The following is a 19,423-nucleotide window of genomic DNA, read 5'->3' as shown; positions in this document are numbered from 1 at the left end:
TCTGCTCCTCACCCTACATACTCTCTCTCTCAAATAAATAAATAAATAGATTGACAAATAAATAAAAATTTTTTTAAAAGAGTGCACTTGTTAGGAGCAAAGGGTGATATATGGAACTGTTGAATTACTGTATTGTACACCTGAAACTAATATAACAATGTATGTTAACTAACTGTAATTAAAATAAAAACTTTAAAAATAAATAAAATTTTATATATATATACATATAGCATATATATGATATATAGTATATAGTATACATATACATAGTACACATAGTATAGTACACATATACATAGTATACATAGTACATATACTATATACTATATACACACACATATATGATATATATGTATAATATGTATATGTATAACTATAGCAACCTTGCTATAGTTGCTTCTTATTTCCAGGATTTCTTTTATTGGGTCTTTTCTATAGATACAATAATTATCTATGAACAGACTTTTAGTTTTTACTCCCCAATTTTTATACTTTTTATTTTCCTTTCTTGTTGTATTGGATTAGCTAGGACTTCTAGTATGATGTTGAATAGAAGTGGTAAGAGTAGACTTCTTTGCCTTGTCCCTAATCTTTATAGGAAAATATAGTTCCTCACCAATAAACTTTTATTACTAATATTGACTAATGTTTCCTTTTTTCCTTTTATGCTCTTTTTTATTAAAAATAAAAAATTGGGGGATCCCTGGGTAGCTTGGGATCTCTGGGTAGCTCAGCGGTTTAGTGCCTGCCTTTGGCCCAGGGCGCGATCCTGGGGTCCCGGGATCAAATCCCGCATCGGGCTCCCGGCATGGAGCCTGCTTCTCCCTCTGCCTGTGTCTCTGCCTCTCTCTCCCTCTCTGTCTATCATGAATAAATAAATAAAATCTTTAAAACAAAATAAAAAAATAAAAAATAAATAAAAAATTGGGCAGCCCTGGTGGCGCAGCGGTTTAGCGCCGCCTGCAGCCCAGGGTGTGATCCTGGGGACCCTGGATCGAGTCCCACGTCAGGCTCCCTGCATGGAGTCTACTTATCCCTCTGCCTGTGCCTCTGCCTCTCTCTCTCTCTCTGTGTCTCTATGAATAAATAAAATCTTTAAAAATAAATAAAAATAAAAAATAAAAATAAAAAAAAAATTGAGGCACCTAAGTGGGTCAGTGGTTGAGCAGCTGCCTTTGGCTTGGGTCATGGTCCCAGGGTCATGAGATCGAGTCCTGCATTGGGCTCCCCACAGGGAAACTGCTTCTCCCTCTGCCTGTATCTCTGTGTCTCTCATGAAGAAGTAAATAAAATCTTTAAAAAATAATAAAATAATAAAATTTTTTAAAAATTGGAACACCTGTCTGGGTTATTTGGTAGACCTTGTAACTCTTAATCTCAGGGTCATGAGTTCATGGCCCACATTGGGCATAGAGCTTACTTTAAAAAAGTCACTGAGGGGCACCTAGGTGGTTCCGTTGGTTAAGTGTCTGCTTTTGGCTCAGGTCATGACCCCAGGGTCCTGGGATTGAGTCCCACATTAGGCTCCTTGCTCAGGAGGGATCCTGTTTCCCCCTCTGCCTGCCACTCCCCCTGCTTGTGCTCTCTCTGTCAGATAAATAAATTTTTTTTAAAAATCATTGAGTTAAATTTTTTTTAATTTATTTGTTTATTTGAGACAGAGACTGAGAAGGAGAGGCAGAGACATAGGCATAGGAAGAAGCAGGCTCCACGCAGGAAGCCCGATGTGGGAGTTGATCCTGGCACTCCGGAATCACTCCCTGAGCCGAAGGCAGATGCTCAACTGCTGAGCCACCCAGGCGTCCCGAGTTAAAAAAATTTTAATTGAAAGTTTAGATTAAATATGTAAAAGAAGGAGAATAACTAAAACCTATTATTCACCATCCAAACACAATATAGCAAAATGTGGGTATTTTCTTACAATTCTATGTATTGGTTATTGCTTTTATTACATCATTATAATCATACTGATTATTCAATTTATTATCTGGATATTTTTCAGTTAGTTTTTTCTTTTTTAAAGATTTTTTAAAAATCTATTTGAGGATTTCTCTCTCTCCCTCTCTGGCTGTTCATGTGTGTCCTGCAGCCCAGGGTGTGATCCTGGGGACCCTGGATCGAGTCCCACGTCAGGCTCCCTGCATGGAGTCTACTTATCCCTCTGCCTGTGCCTCTGCCTCTCTCTCTCTCTCTCTGTGTCTCTATGAATAAATAAAATCTTTAAAAATAAATAAAAATAAAAAATAAAAATAAAAAAAAAATTGAGGCACCTAAGTGGGTCAGTGGTTGAGCAGCTGCCTTTGGCTTGGGTCATGGTCCCAGGGTCATGAGATCGAGTCCTGCATTGGGCTCCCCACAGGGAAACTGCTTCTCCCTCTGCCTGTATCTATGTGTCTCCCATGAAGAAGTAAATAAAATCTTTAAAAAATAATAAAATAATAAAATTTTTTAAAAATTGGAACACCTGTCTGGGTTATTTGGTAGACCTTGTAACTCTTAATCTCAGGGTCATGAGTTCATGGCCCACATTGGGCATAGAGCTTACTTTAAAAAGTCACTGAGGGGCACCTAGGTGGTTCCGTTGGTTAAGTGTCTGCTTTTGGCTCAGGTCATGACCCCAGGGTCCTGGGATTGAGTCCCACATTAGGCTCCTTGCTCAGGAGGGATCCTGTTTCCCCCTCTGCCTGCCACTCCCCCTGCTTGTGCTCTCTCTGTCAGATAAATAAATTTTTTTTAAAAATCATTGAGTTAAATTTTTTTTAATTTATTTGTTTATTTGAGACAGAGACTGAGAAGGAGAGGCAGAGACATAGGCATAGGAAGAAGCAGGCTCCACGCAGGAAGCCCGATGTGGGAGTTGATCCTGGCACTCCGGAATCACTCCCTGAGCCGAAGGCAGATGCTCAACTGCTGAGCCACCCAGGCGTCCCGAGTTAAAAAAATTTTAATTGAAAGTTTAGATTAAATATGTAAAAGAAGGAGAATAACTAAAACCTATTATTCACCATCCAAACACAATATAGCAAAATGTGGGTATTTTCTTACAATTCTATGTATTGGTTATTGCTTTTATTACATCATTATAATCATACTGATTATTCAATTTATTATCTGGATATTTTTCAGTTAGTTTTTTCTTTTTTAAAGATTTTTTAAAAATCTATTTGAGGATTTCTCTCTCTCCCTCTCTGGCTGTTCATGTGTGTCTCTCTCTCTCTAAAATACATAAATAAATCTTTAAAAAAAAAAAAAAAAAAAAGAAGAGTGCCTGGGTGGCTCAGTTGGTTGAATGTCTGCCTTTGGCTCAGGTCATGATTTCAGGGTCCTGACATCAAGTCCCACATCGGGCTCCCTGCTTAGCTGATGCTACTCCTTCTCCCACTCACCCTGCTTGTGCTCTTTTGCTCTTTTCTGTCAAATAGATAAATAAAATCTTTTTAAAAAATGTTAATGACTCTATGATGTTTTAGCAAATTGATATTCCATGCCTTACGTAATTATTCCCCTGTGAATGGATCTTTAAATTGTTTTAAATTTTGGGGCACCTGAGTGACTTATTTGGTTAAGCATCTGCCTTCAGCTCAGTTCATGATCCTAGGGTCCTAGAATCCAAATCCTTGTCAGGATCTTTGCTCAGTGGGGAGCCTACTTCTCCCTCTCCCTCTGCCTGCCACTCCTCCTGCTTGTGCTCTCTCTCTCTGTCAAATAAAGAAATAAAATCTAATAAATAATTAAATAATTTCAAAGTTTTTACTCTGTCATAAATAATTCTGCTATAAAATATTTGCACATACAGCATTTTATGTATTCAGAATTAGTTTATTATGATAATTTTCTGCTATTATTGAATTAAAAAATATGAAAAAAATCTAAAGTTAATTATATATTGGAAAATTGCTTTCTTTAAGTATACAGATTCATGTTTTAATCAGCAATGTCTTACAATCTCATTAACAGTAGTTTTCATCACTTGTTTTTATTCTTGCTAATTTAATAAGAGAAAATATTTGGAGTTTGGGTTTTTTCAGGATTTTATTTTTAGATCATCTCTACACCCAACGTGGGGCTCAAACCTAGAGTAAGAGTTGCATGTTTTACCAGCTGAGCCAGCCAGGCATCCCTAGAGTTATTTTTATATGTGTTTTTAATTACTGGTTATTTAAATTTTTTTTTTTAATGAGACAGTTGCACTTCCTCTTTTGCATACTTTTTATTCATGTTGTTTGGCCATTTCTCTAATTTACAGTGTTTTTCTTATTGATTTGCCTGAGTTGCTTATATAATAAAAAATTGACTTTTAGATTTGCTCAAATATTTTCCAAATTTGTTATTGACTTTTCAATTTTTTCATATATCTTAATTATAGCTAAATTATTTATATAGGTTCATATTTAAGTATATAAATACCATTATATAAAGTATATATTAATGTAATTTAATATTTCATTTTTTCTAGCTTTCTGTAGCTATATATTTTTAAATTAAATATATTTATGAGGATGTAAATTATCACATTTAAAAATTTTATTTTTGGGCAGCCCGAGTGGTTCAGCAGTTTAGCGCCATCTTTGGCCCAGGACCTGATTCTGGATGACCTAGGATGGAGTTCCATGCCAGGCTCCCTGCATGGAGCCTGCTTCTCCCTCTGCCTGTGTTTCTGCCTCTCTCTCTCTCTCTCTCTGTGTGTCTCTCATGAATAAATAAATAAACATTTTTTAAAAATTTATTTTTAGTAATCTGTTCACAATATATACATATATCATTATGTTGTACATCTAAACTAATATAATGTTACATGTCAATTATATCTCACTAAATCTGGAAAAAGCATTTTATAAGTAGTGAATTAATTGCATCAACTCCATTCATTTAATGATTAAGCATTTACTCAGATAGGTGATGATAAAAATTTGGATAACAGACACTCTTGAGGGACGCCTGGGTGGCTCAGGGGTTGAGTGTCTGCCTTCGGCTCAGGGTGTGATCCCGGAGTGCGGGGATCGAGTCCCACATAGGGCTCCCCGCAGGCAGCGTGCTTCTCCCTCTGCCTGTGTCTCCACCTCTCTCTGCATCTCTCATGAATGAATAAATAAAATCTTAAAAAAAAAAAAAAGAGAGAGAGAGAGAGACATTCTTGAAGTCTGGTGGAGGAGATAAACAATTCTCGGATTATGTGGTAAATGCAGTGATAGAAGTATACATACTATAAAATAGGCACAATAATTCAACTTTAGTTACTACTAGGCCCCAGATATTCCATAGAGATCAAACAGTAATGTCCCCTGTTTTTAAAGAGAGACCAAGAGAGAAATTCAAGTTAAATAGGAGTTGTAAATTTATAGTGTGATGTCATGACAGAGAAAGTATGGGCTGCCATGGAAACATGGAACAAGGAGATATATCTATATCAAATCAAACTGTCTTATTTCCTCTCTGGCTGCCTGAGGACTAATCAGTCATGAGTGACATGGTTATTGTCCAGACCAGGAAGTTCATGACTAACTGACTACTTCACCCAAGGAATACAACAGTCCCTAAGACAAAAATTCAGGAAAAACTAGCCCAAATGTACAAGACTGCACCAGATGTCATCTTTGGATTTGGATCCAGAGCCTATTTTGGTGATGGGAAGACAACTGGCTTTAGCATGATTTATGATTTCTTGGATTACACCTCCAAAAATGAACCCAGATATAGACTTGTAGGACACGGCCTGTATGAGAAGAAACAGACATCAAGGAAAGAGTGAAAGGAAGTCAGGGGGATTGCAAAGGCCAATGTTGGTGCTGGCAAAAGTGAACTGGAGATCAGACACAGAAGGAGTAAAGATTCTACAATGACTTTATCTACAGTGATTGTGTGGATTTTTCACAAGAGGATTAATAACACTATAAATTTTTGAAATTTGAATAAATAAGTAATTCAAAACAAACTAGGAAACCGGAAAGTCTTGCTAGAGGAGGTACTGCAGTTTTGAAGAACACATGGACATGGGCTAGACAAAGAGGGGGACACATCCTATGCAGAGAGCACACATATTAAGACAAAGGATGTGAGCCCTCTACATGTGTCCAACTTATTAAAAATTGTTTGTTATGGCTGAAGGGAAGTGTATGACATGTAGTTAAGCAAAGAGAAATGAAGTTCAAAATGTGGGCAGGAGCCAGAATATAGCATCTTTTGTGCTGAATCTTAGCGTCTCTTTCTGAAGAATCTTTCCTTTTCACATAGAAATAAGAATAATGTTTATTGAGCACTTATTATGTGTCAGTGTCTCTTCTAAGTGCTTTAAGAGTATTAAGTCACTTAATTCTCACAATTAACCACGCAGTAGATACTAGTATTGCACCTTTTCTTACATCACAGGAAACACTGAGGTGCAGAAAGGTTAAATAACCTATCCCCAGTCACACAGCAGTATTTCAACTCAGGCAGTCTGATTCTAGAGGCCAAACTCTTAACCACTCTGCCTTTCATTATTATGGGATACTTCAAATATTTAAAAGATTAAATTTTTAGAAAGTTATTTAGAGCCTCTGGATTATGTAGAGTATTCTCTTTCTACTTATTCCAGAATCATGCTGTTTTAGTTGTGCTTTTTTCTTCATATCTAAAGGTAATCTATGCCTTCACTATTTTTCTTTTCAGGGTTTTTTTTTCTTTGCTTTTCTTTTGGGTAATTATTGCTTATTTATTCGTCAAGTGAACATTTACAATAATTTTGTTGAACTAAAATTTGGGATTAGAGGATTGAGGTCAAAGGTGTATTTAAATTTATAAATTAAATTTGTCCACTCAGAAAGTGTTATATATTTCTGCATTCACTTCTTTCGAGTTTATTGATACACTTCTATAATTTTCTTAACATAGGTAGCATTTGACAAGGTTATTCTTAAACATGTAATTTCTGTGGTAGTATAATATCTTTTTTTTTTTAAGGTTTTATTTCTTTATTTGACAGAGAGAGCACAAGCAGGGGGAGAGGCAGAGGGAGAACGAGAAGCAAACTCCCCACTGAGCAGGGAGCCCATCGTGGGGCTGGATCCCAGGACCCTGGGATCATGACCTGAGCGGAAGGCAGATGCTCAACCGGCTGAGCCACCCAGGTGCCCTGGAAGTGTAACATCTTATTGTGTTTTCTAATTCTGTATTATCGACATGGAAGAATGCTATTTCTTTGTATTGCTTCTCCTGAAACGTGAAAGAAAACTATTACCACGCAAAAACTATAAAAATAGGAGGAGTATACACTTTATTCAGTAATGTTCGAAACATTTAGGAAAGATCTGGGCCAATATGAAAGCTTACAAAGAGAATATGGCATTTTTATTGATTGTTTATCTGTGTTTTAGTCACACACTCAAACTACTGTCAGTGATGCATTTTCATATCACTTTCCCCATAGTAAGAGAGAAGGAAACGTGTTGGTGAGCGTAGTAGAGCCACCTCCCTCAAATTACGTTGCTCTCCATGACCCATCCTAAGTCTCACAGTTCAAGCTAATCATTGACAGAGCTTTACAATCACAAGCTTTTACTGAAGCGGTGATAAGACAGGCGAGCAGTTAGTGGCAAATGAAGCCAGGCTGTGCGGCTGGATCTCCAGGGAATGAATGGATTTTCCTCAGCACCGATGAAAGCAACACACACTATAGGAAAACAATGTGCAACCACGGGCTACAGAGATCTGTCATCCTGTCAGCATTTATTCTCCTAGGAGCTGTTCCTGGATTCTCTGGAGACGGAAGAGCTATATGGTCTAAAAATCCTCATTTTAGTCCGGTAAATGAAAGTCAGCTGTTTCTCTATGACACTTTTCCTAAAAACTTTTTTTGGGGCGTTGGGACTGGAGCATTTCAAGTGGAAGGGAATTGGAAGACAGATGGAAAAGGACCCTCTATATGGGATCATTTCATCCACACACACCTTAAAAATGTCAACAGCATGAATAGTTCCAGTGACAGTTACATTTTTCTGGAAAAAGACCTATCAGCCCTGGATTTTATCGGAGTTTCTTTTTATCAATTTTCAATTTCCTGGCCAAGGCTTTTCCCTGATGGAATAGCAGCAGTTGCCAACGCAAAAGGTCTCCAGTACTACAATTCTCTTCTCGATGCTCTAGTACTTAGGAACATTGAACCTATAGTTACTTTATACCATTGGGATTTGCCTTTGGCACTACAAGAAAAATATGGGGGGTGGAAAAATGAAACCATAACGGATATCTTCAATGACTATGCCACCTACTGTTTCCAGACGTTCGGGGATCGTGTCAAATACTGGATTACAATTCACAATCCATATCTAGTTGCTTGGCATGGGTATGGGACAGGTATGCACGCGCCTGGAGAGAAGGGAAACTTAGCAGCTGTCTACACTGTGGGACACAACCTAATCAAGGTACTGTACAGCTGGCTTCGTGTTATAGCTTCAGAATGAAAGAAACACTAAGAAATGTGTCTTCTATTTAAATAATTCTTTTTATTGACACCAACTCAACTAATTGGGATCTAACTCACAAGTTCTAGCCTCAAATTCACATTTAAGCTTGTGTTGTATTTATCTAAGCTCTGAGTAATGTATTAAGCCAATTATTTTCCTTAAATGTGCTTTTAAAATTTTGCAACTCTCAAAATCTACAAGTATACATTAGAGTGTGAGAACATGAGTTTACTTTCATTCTGTGAAAAAACAGTACCTTACAAACCTAATTGCTGAAACCCTTTTCTGACAACATGCAACCATTTCAGAATTATTTTACGGCTGGCCATTTCCAATCACTGTTTGTTGTCAGTATTGCTATTTTTGATGATACTCAGCAATAATAAGCTAAACACATGGTAAATAACTGATACATATTAATACAGGAATTGAGATAAATGTACTTCACTGTTGGTTTTGTCTGTATTACATGGCAGAGAAGATGAGGTTAACTCTTCTAGGAGTTACAATTAAACTAAGAATATAAAAGCTGGGAAGAATATGCTCTACTCAGGATGGTTTTTTTATTTATTTTATTTATTTATTTTTACTCAGGATGTTTTAAAAGCTAGAGTTAATGCTGGGAGATGTTAAAATTACTAAAACAGTGGTGAAAATGTAAGCAAATATTGGCTCGATGCCTACTATGTGCCACAGACTATATTAAGCATTCTGTGTACATTATCACATTTAATCCTCATGATAACTTTATGAACTAGGTCCTATTAGTATCCCCATGTTAAAGATAAGGAAACTGAAGCTTAGTGGAATTAAATAAAATTCATTTATAAATGACAACATAATTAAACACCAAATGTATTAAGAATGTTTTTAAAAGAGCAATCTTTCAGGGATTTCAAAAAGACTTTACCTCACTTCCAGGCTAATATCTAGAATCAGGTTTGACTTTTTGAGTCAAATAATTTCCTTGGGGAAAATAAATTACTCTGGACATCTGTTATGTTTTGAAAATGAAAACACTTTATTTGGGTTTCATAATGTGCTAGGAGGAGTAATTTGATTTTTTATAATCAAATAGGAAATGCACAGAAGTAGAAAAAATGTATAGGAACATAAAATTATTCCGTGTCTAAATTTGCACATAGAAAAATATCTGCCCATTCTTTTCTTTTTGAACTTTCTGGCCTACTATACATGTGTGTCATACTATGGTTTAGTCACAACTGCCTTCGCAGTAAACAGATTGCATTATGATTTCAAGGTCACTTACATATCTTTGATTAGGGCTGTCTATGTAAGAAATGATTAATGTGAGAGTGTACTGTGATTTGGCAAGGAGGACTTTAAAGGGGAAAAAACTTATAGCTATGAAGATTATATATATGACAGAAAAATATTCCTTTTATCTAGTTCTTTAAATTATTAAAACTTATACATTTCGATTACTACATGCTTGTGTAGATTGAGAAACATCAGATTGTACCAGAGGCTATAGAGCAAAAAAGTTAAATTCCTCTCTCCCTCTCCACCCAACAATCCCAACCTCAAGGAAGCTACTGTTGATGGTTTCTGATACAGTTTTTTTAATTTTAAATAGGCAAATACATGCACATTTAGGTTTAGTGAGACTTATAAAGAAAAATGTTCTGAATTGTTGAAAAGTTTTCAGTTACCCGGAAAAAGGTTAACAATTGGAATTTTCATGAACACTATGTTTTGGGGGTTAGTTTAAAACCTTCAAAACTGGCTATCTGATTTAAAAAAACACACAGGAAAAGTGGTAACTAGCAAATAGACATTGCTTTCAAACTTAGCATATAAAATGCCGTATTTTCAGATGTTTTTCATTTTCCCCTCATTCGAGATGAATTCTGCCTTTAACACAAAATTAGCGCTCTCTGATGGTGAAATAAATTTTATTGTTCTAAATTAAGGGATTACAGTTTTTGATTATTGCATTTTCCAAATGATTTCTATCTCTTTAAAATTTCTAAATCACTAACCTAATTAAGGAGTGGAAGGAGTCTCTTGAAATCAGTCAGAAAGTGAAATATGCTTCATAACCCAGTGACATATAGCTCCAGAGAGAAATCTTGCAATGGTTTGGTAGCCTGGCATGACCTCCTCTTGCCCATTTGATCCTTCTCTCTTCTTCCTTTAACATGGAAAAGATACATTTGACATTTTATGTTGCAATCAGGTATTTTTTCCTTATTCTGCCCCCTGTGGCCCGGAAACAGCATTCTTGGGGATTGGTTTTTAGTCCAAGTTAACACATTTTACTGAGTTAAAAAAAAACAGGCTAACATAAAACTAAATTCACTTTATTTCCCCCTCCTCTGACATTGAAAAGATTTCATAGTGGCTGTTAGGGTCTCTCTAGTTCTGGGATAACCTTGAAAAAACTCCATTTCAGTATGCAGAGTCCTGGTTTGGAGGAAACCTGAAAGGCCTAGCCAGTTCTGAGATGGATCTGGAACTTAAATTTCAACTTTATTGCAGATTCAGTGATTACCGTGAGTCTAAGCCTCAGGTGTAAAAAAAAAAAAAAAAAACCTGCCATAATCACACCTACTAATGGATGCTCCACTCTGAATTTTGAACAGTATTTGGAACAGAAAGAGAGAGTACATTTTTTGACTTCCCCATCTCTAAGCATGGTAATCATGGCTTTAAATATTATCTGTAATTTTGACAACAATTATTATCCCTGTTTTATCACAGAGTGATTATTTCTAACATGCATCATGTTCCTGCCTTGCATAAAATCCATGAAGTAACTCTCCAAAGCTTTTTGGGACTTAAGTCCTGATTTTTCATCAAGAAACTCAACCCACAACCCTGGCCTCCATTTCAGCCTCCTTCCTGGCCACACTCTCCCATGTCCATCACTAATGCCAACCCCTTGTACTCCATATTCCACTGTGATGCACTACTAGCAGTATCTCGGTTTTACCTCACTATTTCTCCCCACTCAGTCTTTGCCAGTGTTCTATCCAGTGAGGTTGCCCTTTGTACTCCTTACTTCACTCACCTAATGTCCTTCCAGACTTAGTTTAGGCAGTCACCACCTCTAAGTTATCCTTGACCTGTTAGGTTAGCGTCCACCCTAATGGCTCCCATAGTGAGATGTGCTTGTTTCTACCTTAGCACTCATACCATCTGGTACTCTTCTTCTCCCCAAGTAGCCTCAGAGCTCCATGAAAGGAAAGACTGTTCTTTGTGTTTGTGTTTCTAGCACCCAGCACAGAATATTAGGTACATGCTAGGTAGAAATGTTGGTTGAGTGGGTGGTTCAGGATTTCTATCTTAAACCTTGTAATCTAAAAACCAATCTCAAGTTCGAAATTCACATTTTGTTGCACTATGGCTGATTCTTAAAATGTTGCCTATGTTAATCCACTGGAATATTAGTCAGGACTTCTTGGTTGTGAGTGACAGAAACCTAATTCAAGTTGGCTTAAGCAAAAATAAACAATTTCCTGGCTCAGGAACCAAATCACAGGGATGAATGGACCCAGTAATGAGGACACTGCCAGAAGCTCTTTATCTCGATCTCTAGGGTCCTTTTCTTCTTGGGTGGGTGGCATGATTCTCTCTTTTGTAGAGGAAATATTTCTTTCAGGTTCAGCTTTTAAAACCCCAGAGACAATGGGGGGTAGGGAGGGGGCACCTGGGTGGCTCAGTTGGTTAAGTGGTTAAGTGTCTGCCTTCAGCTCAGGTCATGATCCCAGGGTCCTGGGGTTAATCCTCTGCTTCTCTCTCTGCCCGTCCCCCTGCTCATGCTATCAGGTGCACTCTCTCATAAATTAATTAATTAATTAATTAATTAATTTCCAGAGACAGATTCCAGCCTATGTGGCCTACTGCTCTAAAGCCCCAAGGTTTCACATTAGTATAGGCAGTTAAAAAAAAAAAAAAGTAAAGGCAGTTAAGATATCTGTTTTCTTTCTATTTTTATGTCCATAAATAGGCATAATAATTTAAGTCCCCCTTCTGCTTAAAAGAGAATGTCCGAGAGCCTCTGAGTAAGCATGCACAGAGGTTAGGGAAGATGAGTTTGCTCATATGACGGTAAGTCATTCAGTTTATTGCTCCACAGAATAGCTTCCATGATAGTTTTGACTTCACCACTTTCAATTTGTGTCTTTCATAGACGTGTACTGTTTACAGAGTATCAGGATTTCTCAACCTCAGTACTATTGACATTTGGGGCCAAATAATTCTTTTTCGCGGTGGGGTGTCCTATGCGTTGTAGAACGTTGAACGGTGTCCCTGGACTCAACCCACTAGATGACAGCAACACCCTGGTCTCCAGGGTTGTGACACCAAAATTGTCTCCAGACTTTGCCAAATGTCCCCAGCAAGTGGGAGGTACATACAACTCCTCTCCTTTCCCTCTCCTGAAAACCTTACTAGACAACTGGCTGAAGACATGATGCATAAAGATCAAGGACATTGAAATATAATTAGTATTAGGGACATAAAATTACCTTGATTTTTAAAAACTGCCTCAAGATTTTCACCAGAAGGGATCCCTGGGTGGTTCAGCGGTTTAGCACCTGCCTTCAGCCCAGGGCCTGATCCTGGAGATCCAGGATTGAATCCCACATCGGGCTCCCTGCATGGAGCCTGCTTCTCCCTCTGCCTGTGTCTCTGCCTCTCTCTCTTTCTCTCTCTCTCTCTCTCTCTCTGTGTCTCATGAATAAATAAATAAAACATTTAAAAAAAAAAAAGATTTTCACCAGAAGTGTAAGTTGCCTATATAAACTCTAAATTAATTTATGTCTAGTTTGGCTTTCACACATTGAGGATAGACACTGCCTCTACCGTCTGCCTTATTTGTGAGATACTTGCAAGAGCTGCCCCAAATAATTTCTCTGATATAGTTATTTGTGATAAAAAAACTAACCCTATATTTTGAAAACTTGTACTTTTTAAAAAGAAAATTCAAGGATTCAAACAAATATAAGCAATTTTTATCCCTCTTTGATGCTAAAACATCGTGTTTCACAAAATTTGGTTTTTTTGTGCATCACTTCATATTGGCTTTTTTTGCTGGGGTCTTTGTTTTTCTGGGGGGGTTGTTGTTTGTTTGCATATCCAAGTGCCACACGTAGCCTATTATTTGCTAAAATATTTTTCTTTAAAATATTTATTTTGAGGGATACCTGGGTGGCTCAACGGTTTAGCACCTGCCTTCAGCTCAGGGCATGATCCTGGAGACCTGGGATCGAGTCCCATGTCAGCTCCCTGCATGGAGCCTGCTTCCCCCTCTGTCTATGTCTCTGCCTCTCTCTCTCTGTGTCTCTCATGAATAAATAAATAAAATACTAAAAAGAATAAAATATTTATTTTGAAAGGAAATTTTAATTCTACAATACATGTGACTAGTATTTTCAAATACCCTTAAAATAAACATGTAACATGTAAACCATAAAATTTCATCTTTGCTTCACCTAATGTCATGTCCCATACAAAAAGAGGTAGGTCTATCGGACTTGGAAATAGCACTGTAATACATTTTCTCCTAAAACCAAAGACAAAAAACAACAAAAATAAATAAATAAATAAATAAATAAATAAATAAATAAATAAATACAATGTGCCATCTTAAAAGGTGTCAAAAAATGTTTTTTCTTATGTAATTAAATTAATTTGAATACTGTAAGACTATTAAATGGAATAATGTCCATATTGATGTGTATATATATATATAATCATCTTAAATACTCATAATTTGTTTTCTGAATGTTTTCAATTTATTTAAAACAAACATTTTAATACAATTTTTAATAAAATAGGGCATCTGGGTGGCTCAGTCAGTTGAGCATCTGCCTTCAGCTCAGGTTATGATCCCAAGGTCCTAGGATACAGCCTCACATCAGGCTCCCTGCTCAATGAGGAGTCTGCTTCTCTCTCTCCCTCTGGCCCTCCCCCTGCTCATGCTCTCTCTCTCTCTGTCAAATAAATAAATACAATCTTTAAAAAAACAATTTAAAAATAAGCTTATGTAAAATAAAATATATGTCAACACTTTTTTGTATATCACACAAATGATGAAATTATTTTTTAAATTCCTTAGAGGTTCACGAGATTGCTTAATACTGTGAAAGAGGATTTCAGGACAAGAAATGTTGGGAAACTCTGCTCAAGGTCGATACTTCACCAACTTGTTCCTGAGCCTGGGATAAGATTTGATTTATTCCCTATTTTTCTACCTCTTTGAGGAATGCTGTCTTACCATTTCTAGGCATCGTTCCCTCAGAGAAGTTCATGCAAGGCTGGGTAGGTATTAAGTATTCAATAAATAATTCAATTGATTATTTTCTATTTAAGGAAGCTCTACCTTGTTCTAGAAAGGATTTAAAACTACAATGGAATAAAATTGGATTTCAGACATATACACGCACACACATACACACACCCATCACAGACTCTGGCATAAACACACAGGCTTTTCAAAACATGCAAATTACCAATACATATGCCTGTTTCTATAAAAAATTTTATATCCAAAGCCCATCTTGAAACAAGCTGCAGAATATTGATGACACTTAAAGCTGAGTGATGTGCTCATGCGAGTTCACTATATTATTCTTTTTATTTTTATATGTTACATAAACTTCCACAATTAAAAGTAAAAAATAGGAGTGCCAGTGGCTCAGTTGTTAAGCGTCTGCCTTGGGCTCAAGTCATGATCCCTGGGTCCTGGGATTGAGCCCAACGAGAGGCTCTTTGCTCAGTGGGGAGTCTGCTTCTCCCTCTGTCTCTGCCCCTGCTTTTGCTCTCTCCCTCTCTCCTAGATAAATAAATAAAGTCTTTTTTTAAGTAAAAAATAAAATAAGTAAAGGATTATTTTATATTTTAGAAGAAAACAATTGTCTTTATGTAGTATACCTCTTAAAAGCACTATTAGAAGTCTTAACCAAGATTCAGTGTTAAAACTCAAAACACAGCTATAATGTGAAAAAGTCACCATTCACATGATTAATAGCCAAACCTTCTTTGCCAACAGGATGCTGCAACTGCTTTATTGAACAAGAGGACTGCAGTGTTTCACAGGCACATTTAAATAGATTAAATGTCATTTTTAAACCTTTTCTGCCCAAACCCCCACCAATAACTTGAAGACTAAGTGTCATATTTTGAAATGGAAATAGCTTTCAGGAGCCTTCTTTAGCTTGTCTTGGTCAGACAGAAACAAAGTCTCCAATGATCATCTGAAATTATTTTTTTTCCATGAGAAAAATAAAGGAATGTTTAAAAACTCCCTCGTTAAAGTTGGGTTCTAAGGCAACAACATACCAAAATTAATTTTTGCTAAATCTGTGATTTAAAAACTAGCCCAAGCTTTTTTGCCAAAGGACAGAAAAAAAGAAGGTTAAAAAGAACAAAAAGCCTTATTACTTGCTACCTTTTACCACTTTCCTCTCCCACACAAAACAAACAAAAAAAGGACACAGAAAGGAGGAGATGGGGAGAAAGGACAGAGATTAGTCTTAATTTTTACAGTAAAGTGGAAGATTGAGGCAATTATTGCAGATAACCTTTTGACATTCTATCATACTACTCTTACTAATCATTACTATAAGAATATTGCATACCCACCGTAGTGTCCGAAACTGTACTAGGTACTTTTCATGTATTATCTCATTTAATTTGCACATCAACTCTGCCAGGTAGGGTACTCTCAGAGCCCACTTACATTGATGATGCTGAAGCTCAGAGAAATTCCCCTGAGGTTATGCAGCTGTATGTGGGTTTTTTTGACTCCACAATGATTGTCAGAGCCAAAATTCCAATTTTATCCATCCGAATCCAAGCTAACAAGGTTTAACGACCTTGTTGAATCAGCCACCTAGCTTCAGTGAAAAGGAGCAATTTACAGTCTTAAAACCCATGGCATCTGCTTGCGTTGATGCTGACTCACAGATATTTAACTTCACTCTGCCTATTTAAAGACCAGAACCATCCATCGACATGTTTTATTTTTCCACAAAATCTATGAACAATTTATCCCTGACTCATACATTAATCATGAGGTTTTCCATGTGTCCCCATGATTTTAATGTTTTATTCGCTCAAAACTTTAGTGTCCTGTTAAAGTGATGTTAGATCATGTGTGTGCCCTTGTCAAAACCATCTGAAGTTTAAATAAATGTTAACACAATTATTCATTGAATTAGCTAATCCATAATACCTATATTATAATCCCAACTCATCTCCCTTAGGATCTAAGACACCTTTAACAAAATATAGGAAATAATGATCCAACAAGTTAAGACTAGTGTTCTTTCAGACATTTCTAATCAAATTTGAATAAAAAGATAAAAACTCCTTGTTGATAAGAATTGCCAAAGACATTTCTATAACCAAAATACCATTGTTAGATATAAGTTCTGTTAAAAAAAAACCAATTTGTAGAAGACAATTGGTATTCTAAAACCTTCAAGAGAGCAATATTTACTTTTTCTAATCGTTGAGTAGAAAAAGTTATACTTCAGTGAATGATTAACAAGAGTTTAAATAAATGTAATTATAAATGTTCAGAGAATAACATTGTGATCATATTTAAACAGCTTGATTTGAAACAGACTCTCTCATAGAAAATATGGCCCAGCTGGAGATTGGAAAATACTATAAGCAGTGAAGCAGTGCTAGATATGATGCAAGAAATGAACTGAGGAAACATTTACATTAGCTTACAGTGTAAACTAAGTCATTTAATTGTATATAAAATTATTGTATATAAAAAATCTTACTGAGAAAACTCAAAACTCATTTAGTCTATATTCAAAGAAGAGGGAGTCATTAAACCACTGAACGTGAAGGATTGTGTTGCTGAAAATTAGTAGGAAGGCTGAGAAAAGACCCGAACCTTCTAACTTACTAACCAGGAAAGAGTGAATCAGAAAAGTAATTAAAATGGCTCTTGGGTGATCTACCTGAAAATGTTGGAGGTGACTCTTGAGAATGGAGAAAAACAGATCTTTTAGTATTGGGGGCAGTATATTGATTGGTTGGTTCTTCATAGTGTCATATCTTGGCCAGAATTATGTGACTGAGTCTTAAAAAAGAGGCCTAGTGTTTACCGTTATCAGTTCTTTTGTGTTAATCACGTATGTATGGTACGTCTTCTGCCCCTACCTTTGATTATCAACATATTATTGTGGAGTAAGAAGCATTCTTTAATAGATAATGAAATCTAGAATAACTGAACTTTTTCTTTCAGTTTCTGTTTTTTCCTTTGAGATTTTTGGAACTTTGGAGAAACTGAAGAGTAACTACATACAACAATTAAATCCACTGACAGAAACCATTTGTTTCAACCAATTCTCCTGACTTTTGTAAATTACAAAAATAGTGCATTTGTACTGCAAAACATTCAAACAATATAGAAAGACATAAAGTAAAAAATGAACAGTCTCCTTTTTCCTTACTCCCTGACCCCGTACACTGGAAGTAGCAACTGTTAGCAGCTTATTCAATGTCCAAATACTTTTCTATGTGTATATGAACACATACATATAGTCACTTTTCTTTACAAAATTTACATCATATTATTACATTACATTTTGATTATTGTCTCTGATTAATTGAAATGCAAAAGTGTTCTGCTTCTATCTACATATATCTGTACTTCTCTTTACTACTAGAGATTATAGCTCATCTGAAAGCAGGAGTTATCTTATTAACTTTTTTCCTAAATGCCTATCAAAGTGCCTTGTGTTTGTTAAATAAGTATTTGTAGACTTGAATTTAAGCAATTAATCAATGAGAATGAATGAAGAGAGAAGAACCTCATAATAGCTGTGGGTCGAAGGAAAGATAAAATGATTCATTGAAACTTGCTTTTGCTGATGTGTATAATTCCTATAGGGGAAAAAGAAATTAAACAGAAGGTAAAAAAAAAAAAACCCAGAAGGTAATGCTGATGAATTCTCAGTTTGACTGGGTACTAATATGGTACCCCAGCTGGTGAGTCTGAATGAAGGCATAATGAAAGCCACCACTCCCGGCTACCCTCTTTCTCTTGAGTATTGCTGGGACCCAAAAACTGTCACATGGCTTTCACGATGTCCTGGTGCCTTGTCTGTAACATACCTCTTACATTGTCTCTGCCTGTTCAGTCACCTTTGAGTTTAAGGCATAAAAGTATGTTTCTTTTTTTTTTTAAGATTTTATTTATTTATTCATGAGAGACACAGAGAAAGGGGCAGAGACACAGGCAGAGGGAGAAGCAGGCTCCATGCAAGAAGCCCTATGTGGGACTTGATCCCAGGTCTCCAGGATCAGGCCCTGGGCCAAAGGCGGTGCTAAACCACTGAGCCACCTGGGCTGCCTAAAAGTATGTTTCAAAGCCATATAAATAAATGTGTGTAATGTCCTGGAAATGACAGTGACTGAGAAAGCAGAAAGACTTACTCTTTTTTTTATACAATTTTTTTAAAGATCTTATTTATTTGAGAGAGGGAGAGTATGAGAGAGAGAGAGAGATCACAAGCAGCAGGGAGGGGTAGATGGAGAAGTAGACTTCTTGCTAAGCAGGGACCCCCAATATGGGGCTCAATCCCAGGACCCTGGGATCATGACCTGAGCTGAAGGCAGATGCTTAACCCACTGAGCCACCCAGGCTCCCCTGAAAGATTTAGTACTAATTCTGGTTTTGCCACTGAGACCTTGAGCAAGTCACTTATTTCTTGGGCTTCAGCCTCTCATCTATAAATAGGAGATTTTTGAAGAATGGATCAACTGGCCTCTAAGGTCCATCTTCTACCCCTAGTTATCATCGGTCAAGAGCACAGGACCTAGAGCAATACAGCATGGGCTTGACTTAGTTTGTGAAACTAGGCAAGTGAATAACTTAGCCTTCTACCCTTCATCTCCTCTGCTCTGAGTGGGAATGCTAATAGCACCTACCTTAATTCTCCAAAATGGGATTAAATGAGGTAATACACGGGAAGCACTTAGAAGAGTGC

The 19,423-nt window shown here is 36.6% G+C and overlaps 1 protein-coding gene across 2 annotated transcripts in view; it reads left to right on the top strand.

The window, feature by feature from the left end:
* The first annotated feature begins 7,501 nt into the window (after positions 1–7,501).
* KLB (klotho beta) overlaps positions 7,502–19,423 on the top strand; it is a 37,489-nt gene continuing 25,567 nt past the window's right edge. For both annotated transcript variants that reach the window (XR_005987418.1, XM_041753109.1), the window contains exon 1: positions 7,502–8,399. Coding sequence is in view for 1 of the 2 variants with exons in the window: in XM_041753109.1 (XP_041609043.1) it covers positions 7,575–8,399 (825 nt within the window). In the remaining variant the exon portion in view is untranslated. The remainder of the gene's footprint in view (positions 8,400–19,423) is intronic.

Source organism: Vulpes lagopus, chromosome 4 (genome assembly GCF_018345385.1).
Source record: "Vulpes lagopus strain Blue_001 chromosome 4, ASM1834538v1, whole genome shotgun sequence".
NCBI lineage: Eukaryota > Metazoa > Chordata > Mammalia > Carnivora > Canidae > Vulpes > Vulpes lagopus.
The sequence above is the reverse complement of the archived record's forward strand: the minus strand, read 5'-3'. Positions and strand labels throughout refer to the sequence as shown.